The sequence below is a fragment of the Oncorhynchus tshawytscha genome, linkage group LG11, assembly GCF_018296145.1.
Source record: "Oncorhynchus tshawytscha isolate Ot180627B linkage group LG11, Otsh_v2.0, whole genome shotgun sequence".
Taxonomy (NCBI): Eukaryota; Metazoa; Chordata; class Actinopteri; order Salmoniformes; family Salmonidae; genus Oncorhynchus; species Oncorhynchus tshawytscha.
Window position 1 is genome coordinate 9576196 of NC_056439.1, and position 9697 is coordinate 9585892.

At 44.4% G+C, this 9697-nt stretch overlaps 1 protein-coding gene across 1 annotated transcript in view; it reads right to left on the reverse strand.

The window, feature by feature from the left end:
- Positions 1 to 9697, reverse strand: part of LOC112234354 (double C2-like domain-containing protein beta) — a 48315-nt gene that overhangs the window by 14453 nt on the left and 24165 nt on the right. Inside the window, exons 6-8 of the mRNA XM_042329766.1 lie at positions 5108 to 5234; positions 4896 to 4952; positions 2881 to 3005 (exon numbers count right to left, since the gene is read on the reverse strand). Of these exons, the coding sequence (XP_042185700.1) occupies positions 2881 to 3005; positions 4896 to 4952; positions 5108 to 5234 (309 nt within the window). The remainder of the gene's footprint in view (positions 1 to 2880; positions 3006 to 4895; positions 4953 to 5107; positions 5235 to 9697) is intronic.

Below are 9697 nucleotides of genomic sequence, written 5' to 3' on the forward strand. Positions count from 1 at the left end.
CTGCATGTCAAATATTTTTTTTTAAAGAGATTAAAAATGAGAGAAAAACAGAGACAATCTCTTGGCTCCAGGACTCTATCGCGCCGTACATCAAAATAGATGCAGATAAGACACCCAGCTCTGGCTCTGAAGAACAGGAACCAATCAATGAACAGCAAAAAGTGGAGAAAAACAAGGAAAAGGGAAAAAAAGAAGAATGAAAAACAGCTCTATTTGTCCCCCACGGGTCTGCTTACTGCTTCTCTGCTTCGTTCCTTTGTCTGATTCTAGTCTTCGCTTCACAGCTCAATAATCTCAATGGGGAAGTTGGAGGAGTAGTACAAGTTTCGGGGAGTCACGAATGAGAATGAGAGTATATGTGGTTAGTGATAGACCTCTTTTTGCCCCTGTTGACTAACCTCTCCTCTCCATCTCTTGGTCTTTAGATGGAGTTCCTACCTCCTACATATTTTCCTACATTTCAATAGGAACGTGGGGGGGGGGGGAGTGCAGAGGATTACGGGTTGGCGATGCATTAAATATATCTATATCACTCCAATGCATGTAAATCTCTCTCTCTGTCTACCTCGGTACCTCTCTACCTCTCAATGCTTGTTGAAAAGTCAACTGACATTCACTCCTGAGGTGCTGACCTGTTGCACCCTCTACAACCACTGTGATAATTATTATTATTTGACCCTGCTGGTCATCTATGAACGTTTGAACATCTTGGCCATGTACTGTTATAACCTCTAACCCGACACAGCCAGAAGAGGACTGGCCACCCCTCTGAGCCTGGTTTGGAGTTTTTCCTAGCCACCGTGCTTCAACATCTGCATTGCTTGTGGTTTGGGGTTATAGGTTGGGTTTCTGTACAGCACTTTGTGACGGCTGATGTAAAAAGAGCTTTATAAATACATTTGATTGATTATACATTTCTTATTATTTGTACCGTTGTCCAATCTCGTCTTTGATTTACACACTTGGATGTATAGTCTTTCCATTCAAGTCCCACCCTTCCTCACCACAGTTTACAAACAAGTAAACCCAGAGCCCTACGCCATGAATCAGAGGGGTAATACTACGAAGCAAGCTAGATCTCCTCAGCTAACTGAAGCTAGCCAGCTGCTAACTGCACGTGGATAGTCGAGCGCCAAACTCTTCATTGAGACAACGCTGAAACATCAATCCACGGGCGAGTCAGTGCCACATTTACATTTGTGCCAAAATCTAAATGAAAGAAAAGTGATCTTGCAAATTCAGCAGGCTTATGGTGTGAACGTCGGCTTTTCGAAGTGCTGTCTTTATTTGATTACTTATCGTGAATGACGTCTTTGCTGTGTTTTGGTGTATTCCCCCGCTCCTATCAATAAAATATTTGTATTAAATCCTACAAAAGGTTTTACTATGGGTGAAGTTTTCAACGCATTCTGACATGATTAAATGTGTAACATGGTAGGTATTTTAAGGTTTCCTCAAACGAAGGAGAAGACCGGCGCAACCTTTGCGAGCGGGAGGGGATCGGATTTCATTGGCTCTCAACTTTCAGCAAAGACACTTTGTAAAAATCGTATGTAGATATACTGTTCTGTTTCAAACGAAAGTTGCAGATGATGCCTCATCAAAATCAACACTACAAGCAAACAACAAAAATGAGTTTTTTTTTAGTTGTTGAAACCATGTCGGCGTAGAACCCGAATCGAATGACTGTCAGGGATTTTCATATTCAGGTGCGAAGTGCATGAATAACGATTAGCCATTTACGCCCGAGAGTGTCGTCCCAAATGGCATCCTATTTCCCCTAGTGCACTACCTTTTGACCATGGCCCACAGGAAATATGGTGCCATTTGGGACTCCGGCTCAGCCTGAATGCTCTGTCAAGACATGATGCCGACAGTATATGTACAGTACAGGTTGTCATATGAATAACAATGAACCCGCTAGCTTACATAATGCCACCACAGTGATTCCCAATGTGCTCCTAGGAAACCTTTCACGACTGCACAATTCTTTAGCTGCAGCCCAGAACCAGCACATCCTGCACACCCGATTCAACCAATCAAAGGCTTGACGAGTAGCTGATTAGTTGAATCAGGGGTGCTATTTTCCCAAACTGGAAGAGAAAATATGCAGTCGAGGGGGTAAGTGTGAACAGATTGGGAAACATTGACTAGTGACAGTGTCGACTCTAGAGAGTACGAGCAGTTGATTATCTATTTGTGTTGCATGTATTCATCTATGCCAGTCAGGTCTCCCCTGTCAATTTGTATAGAGCGTAAATAAGGTTTCAATGTGTCATGACTCATGCACTAAGGTTGTGGTAGAGTCTGTCAATGTGACATCCTGTATAACAATATATGTACTGTATACAACATTCTATTGGTTGCAAGAACTTTGTAGAGTCATTTAAATGGAAAAAAAATTCTACGTTTTGAATCTGTCGTCGTTCTATGGAAACGCTAAAACAAAAATCTCTTCCCAACTATGTTGCAATCTATATGGCACAGCTGTCCTTAAATGACACTGGTATACTTTTTTATTCAGCACAATTTTCTTTAACCAATTTTGGTCTTTAATTCAGGGCCGACAGACAAGTTCTGTACTTTCTCCCCCTTCCACTTGCCTCTTCCATTTTTGCGGTAATGCTAGAGAGCCTTTGTTGCTGACCTATATGATCCAGCCGGCACAACTGGGATGACTGCTGACTGGCATGTAAGCAACAGGACACCATAAGACCTACTAATGTATAACAACAAGTAATGTGAAACGACAAGGGACAACAACAACAACCTTTCCTCCATTCGTTCCTCCATCCGTTCCATCCATCATCACATCATCATTCCGTTCTTTGTGTGTGTGTGTGTGTGTGTGTGTGTGTGTGTGTGTGTGTCAAGACTTACATCTTGACGAAGGGGTCAGAGTACCCATTGGAGTCCATGGCGGCGAGGTGGGCACAGCGTACGATGCCAACCAGTAAACAGCTCTTTTCTGGGCTGTAGCAGAGCGACACCAGAATACGACCACGCTGGGGGAGGGGGTGACACAATTAGCCACGACACCACTACAAATCTAAAAATCTACTTTATTCATATAGTGCCCTTAATGTATGCCAATTAAATGTCAGATTAAAACCAACACATGTAAAACAGGCAATTAAAAACATACAATAGGGTAATTTAAGTTATAAAATGAATGAAAATAATAATATTAATTGAATTGCATGCTGGGAAATCAATGACAGGACTGTCAATAACCCTGGGATTAGTACTACTGTTGTAATCGTGGCACCACTGTTATTACTACTACTACAGTACTAGTAGTAGCACAACTAATGTTAGTACTCCTGCTGTGGCCACTACTATATCTATATGACAATCTCTACTATTTTATTTTTTAATTTTTTTATTTCACCTTTATTTAACCAGGTAGGCAAGTTGAGAACAAGTTCTCATTTACAATTGCGACCTCGCCAAGATAAAGCAAAGCAGTTCAACACAAACAACAACACAGAGTTACACATGGAGTAAAACAAACATACAGTCAATAATACAGTAGAAAAATAAGTCTATATACAATGTGAGCAAATGAGGTGAGATAAGGGAGGTAAAGGCTAAAAAAAGGCTATGGTGGCAAAGTAAATACAATATAGCAAGTAAAACACTGGAATGGTAGATTTGCAGTGGAAGAATGTGCAAAGTAGAGATATAAATAATGGGGTGCAAAGGAGCAAAATAAATAAATAAATACATACAGTAGAGGGAGAGGTAGTTGTTTGGGCTAAATTATAGATGGGCTATGTACAGGTGCAGTAATCTGTGAGCTGCTCTGTCAGCTGGTGCTTAAAGCTAGTGAGTGAGATAACTGTTTCCAGTTTCAGAGATTTTTGTAGTTCGTTCCAGTCATTGTCAGCAGAGAACTGGAAGGAGAGGCGGCCAAAGGAAGAATTGGTTTTGGTGGTGACCAGAGAGATATACCTGCTGGAGCGCGTGCTGCAGGTGGGTGCTGCTATGGTGACCAGTGAGCTGAGATAAGGGGGGACTTTACCTAGCAGGGTCTTGTAGATGACCTGGAGCCAGTGGGTTTAACGACGAGTATGAAGCGAGGGCCAGCCAACGAGAGCGTACAGGTCACAGTGGTGGGTAGTATATGGGGCTTTGGTGACAAAACGGATGGCACTGTGATAGACTGCATCCAATTTATTGAGTAGAGTGTTGGAGGCTATTTTGTAAATGACATTGCCGAAGTCGAGGATCGGTAGGATGGTCAGTTTTACAAGGGTATGTTTGGCAGCATGAGTGAAGGATGCTTTGTTGCGAAATAGGAAGCCAATTCTAGATTTAACTTTGGATTGGAGATGTTTGATATGAGTCTGGAAGGAGAGTTTACAGTCTAACCAGACACCTAGGTATTTGTAGTTGTCCACATATTCTAAGTCAGAACCGTCCAGAGTAGTGATGTTGGACGGGCGGGCAGGTGCAGGCAGCGATCGGTTGAAGAGCATGCATTTAGTTTTACTTTTATTTAAGAGCAATTGGAGGCCATGGAAGGAGAGTTGTATGGCATTGAAGCTCGTCTGGAGAGTTGTTAACAGTGTCCAAAGAAGGGCCAGAAGTATACAGAATGGTGTCGTCTGAGTAGAGGTGGATCAGAGACTCACCAGCAGCAAGAGCGACATCATTGATGTATACAGAGAAGAGAGTCGGTCCAAGAATTGAACCCTGTGGCACCCCCATGGAGACTGCCAGAGGCCCGGACAACAGGCCCTCCGATTTGACACACTGAACTCTATCAGAGAAGTAGTTGGTGAACCAGGCGAGGCAATCATTTGAGAAACCAAGGCTATCGAGTCTGACGATGAGGATGTGGTGATTGACAGAGTCGACAATATGTATGACAATTATGGTAATCTTCGTACCTCTTCCTCAGCCACAGGTGTTCCTTGCTCCACAGTTTCTTTGTTGATGTCTTTGTTCTGAGTGGGAGAAGGGAGGTTGATTTCGATACACAGTTTGTAAATCATTAGAGCCCATTGGCGAACTGACGCATACACACACGCACACACACACACACACACTCACACGCATATACTCACACGCACGCACACAAACACACACATCCACTACATACCTGTGTGATTCTCTCCAGACCCATTTTGAATCTTTTGCTCTCGCCCTTGCTCAGTTTCTTCAAGGCGACCCGGACTTCTCCGATAAACTCGTTACGACCGAGCCTGTCCATGTCGCACACACACAGCCTACACACACACAGATACACACAGACAGGCATGCCACATACACATGCAGAAAGTGAGAAAGATACATGTCCTCTCAAGAGCTAGCAGTGAGCATTACGCTCATTTGGATCCGTGTCTATCGGTAAACTCTGGGCTTCTCCAAGCTGCAAATAGAAGCCCCACTGAGCTACAGGTAACTGCCAGAATAATGGAAACACTTGAGGAAATGAGGGATACAAAGTATATTAAAAGCAGGTGCTTCCACACAGGTGTGGTTCCTGAGTTAATTAAGCAATTAACATCCCAGCATGCTTAGGCTACGATGGCTATGCCCCCATAGGATGACAATGCCCCTTCCACAGGGCAGGACTGGCCGTTGAATGGTTTGATGAGCATGAACATGATATAAACCATATGCCATGATCATGTGACCAGATCTCAACCCAACACTTATGGGAGATTCTGGAGCGTCACCTGAGACAACATTTTCCACCACCAGACACTTATAGAATCTACGACAATGTGCATTGAAGCTGTTCTGGCTCGTGGAGCCCAAACGCCTTATTAAGACACCATATGTTGGTGTTTCCTTCATTTTGCCAGTTAACTGTAGCTACACTCTGTGCTGTACATGTCTGTCTGCCTGCCTGTCTGAAAGTCTGTCTGTCCGCTTTGTCTGTAGTGCACTTGAGACGTTTCAAGAACTGAGAATGGCCTAAGGTTTGTCTCACGTCTTTACGACAACTGCGGTATGCTAGTCGTGTTCACTCCTTCAACTGCTACTCTACCCTCCTGCTCTCAGATGTACTCTCACCTTGCTGCATATCCCTCTGGGCTGTAGCCCGGGTGTTCTCTCTCTCTCTCTCTCTCTCTCTACTCTCTCTCTCTCTCTCTCTTTCGCTCTCTCGCTCTCTCTCTCTCTCAAATTCAAATTCAAATTCAAGCTGCTTTATTGGCATGAAAAACATTGTGTCAATATTGCCAAAGCAACAATGTATACAATATACCTCTCAATATCTCTCTCTCTCTCTCTCTCTCATACTCCCACAATTTCACCCAAACCGTGTTCTATGCATCTTTATCATTGTGAGACATACATCAGGGTCGCAGTAACATGCATTTGACCAATTCTTACATAACGGGATCAGTCGCCATTTTATGTGTCATTCTATATTAAATGATGGTGAGATGTTTGTTTTGCCCTCAGAACAACCTCATTTCGTCGGGGGGCGTGGACTCTACAAGGTGTCGAAAGCATTTCCACATGGATGCTTGTCCCATGTTGACTCCAATGCTTCCCCCCGGGTTGTGTCAAGTTGTCTGGATGTCCTTTTGGGTGGTGGACCATTCTTGATACACACAGGAAACTGTTGAGTGTGAAAAACCCAGCAGCGTTGCAGTTATTGACACAGACCGGCGAGTCTGGCACCTACTACCATACCCCGTTCAACAGCACTTAAATATTTTTGTCTTGCCCATTCACCCACTGAATGACACACACACACACACACATAATCCATGTCTCAATTGTCTCGGGGCTTAAAAATAATTCTTGAACCTGTCTCCTCCCCTTCATCTACACGAAGTGAAGTGGATTTAACAAGTGACATCAATATGGGATCATAGCTTTCGCCTGGATTCACCTGGTCAGTCTAAGGCATGGAGATATCATTGTTTTGTACACTCAGTGTAGAGAGACACAGTAGGACCTCAGTGATGGGAACATGTTGGATGGAGGTCTGAACCGAAACGTCTGAAATTCACCGTGCATCAAACCGTTACAGAAAAGGATTTATTGTGTTCTCTAATAATTTAGCCAGACATTATAAATAGCTTATGTGCTTCAGCACTTTGTTGTTAACGTTTGTCTGTAGCAGACAGAAGTTTTTTTCTTCTTCATTTAATATGTGTGCTGGAGGGGTTTGATCTTTGCCTGTTCAGTTGACTGGTTGGTCCTCTGAGGTTTGTGTCTTTTGAGGTTCTACTGTCGAGAGATAGAGAGGTGGGAACAATGTAGTTCTGCCATCAGACTGGCACTCTGTCGGTCTTGCCTGGGCTATGACAAGGTGCTGAACCAGGAGGCCGTGGTCTTGTCACACCGAGCCAACAGAACCTTTTCTACACCGCTGTGGAGCTCTCCATTGACTGACCGTAGGATGCCGCGAGGTCAAGTTTCCCCTGGGTACAGATCTAGGATAAACTTCCCCTCGCCCAATCCTAACCTTAACCATTAGTTAGGAGAACGCAAAAGTTTTTTTTATCGTGAATATATCCCCTTTGGCATACATTTATTGTTTGAAGCAGAGAAATATGACATAAGAGGAGGACATTTACAGCACAATTGCCAAGACCCAACCCTGTAGTTTACTAACAAGTATAGGAGCAGCATTTTTGAACAATTTAAGTTACAGCTATTGCCTTGCGCCTGAAGTTATAACACACAATAAAAGTCCTTGCTGGATGCTAAATGCATATTACCATTATCAGTCCCTATGCTACGCTACAATTCCCTATCCCCATCCACTCTATGCCACGCTACAATTCCCTATCCCCATCCACTCTATGCTACGCTACAATTCCCTTTCCCCTTTCACTCTATGCTACGCTACAATTCCCTATCCCCATCCACTCTATGCCATGCTACAATTCCCTATCCCCATCCACTCTATGCCACGCTACAATTCCCTATCCCCATCCACTCTATGCCACGCTACAATTCCCTATCCCCATCCACTCTATGCTACGCTACAATTCCCTATCCCCATCCACTCTATGCCATGCTACAATTCCCTATCCCCATCCACTCTATGCTATCAATTCCCTTTCCCCCACTCTATGCTACGCTACAATTCCCTATCCCCATCCACTCTATGCCATGCTACAATTCCCTATCCCCATCCACTCTATACTACGCTACAATTCCCTATCCCCATCCACTCTATGCCACGCTACAATTCCCTATCCCCATCCACTCTATGCTACGCTACAATTCCCTATCCCCATCCACTCTATGCCATGCTACAATTCCCTATCCCCATCCACTCTATGCCACGCTACAATTCCCTATCCCCATCCACTCTATGCCACGCTACAATTCCCTATCCCCATCCACTCTATACTACGCTACAATTCCCTATCCCCATCCACTCTATGCTACGCTACAATTCCCTATCCCCATCCACTCTATGCCACGCTACAATTCCCTATCCCCATCCACTCTCTGCCACGCTACAATTCCCTATCCCCATCCACTCTATGCCACGCTACAATTCCCTATCCCCATCCACTCTATGCTACGCTACAATTCCCTATCCCCATCCACTCTATGCAACGCTACAATTCCCTATCCCCATCCACTCTATGCTACGCTACAATTCCCTATCCCCATCCACTCTATGCTACACTACAATCCCCTATCCCCATCCACTCTATGCTACACTACAATTCCCTATTCCCATCCACTCTATGCTACGCTACAATTCCCTATCCCCATCCACTCTATGCTACGCTACAATTCCCTATCCCCATCCACTCTATGCTACACTACAATCCCCTAGCCCCATCCACTCTATGCTACGCTACAATTCCCTATTCACATCTACTGCCTATGCTATGCTAATTCCAAATTCCCAGTGATTACTTTCTCTTTTCATCTATCAATCTCTCCCCTCAACTTTTTCTCTCTTTCATGGTTTGCCCTGCATCCACTCCCCCACTGTCTATCTATTTCTATATAACTCTCTCTCCTACTCGTCTGAAAATGTTCCCCCTCTCCCAAGCACTGTGCCTCTTTCTCTCCACCATTTCCCTCTCTTTCTCCACCTCTATCCCCTCTTTCTAGGAACCCCAATTCTCTCTTTTCTCCTCTCCTCTCTTTCCTTCCCCCTGTCTGTCCTCATCTATACCCTCTTTCTTGGCATCCCTCCCTCTCTCTCTCTTCCCTCATTCTTGGCATCCCCCTCTTCCCCACATTTTATCCTCTCTTTCTTAGCACCCCTCCCTCTCCCTCTTCCGTTCTGTCCTCCCTTTCCTGACTCTCCCTAGCTTCTGTGCTGGCCTGTGTCTGGAAGCTGTAACCTTGGCTAGAGGTCAGGTGGCTTCCCCGGGCATTCAGGGTCTTTCCTGAATCCTTATCTACAAAGAGATGGAGTGTGTGTGTGTATGTGTTTGTGTGTGTGTGTGTGTTTGGGGGCTTGGTGTGTGTTTGTGTCTGTGGGGAGGGGGCGCTACATGGCTTCTCTGCCCAGTGTCTGCCCTTGACTGCATGCCAGAGGGTATCTGTCCAGCACACACTGCAGACCAGATGCATTAGAATAAGGGGTGAGAACTGTGTGTACAGTGCAATCAGAATGTATTCACATCCCTTGACTTTTTCTACAATTTGCTGTGTTAAAACGAATTAAATAGAAATTGTGCGTCACCGGCCTACACACAATATCCCATCACGTCAAAGTGGAATTATCTTTTTAGACATTTTTACAAAT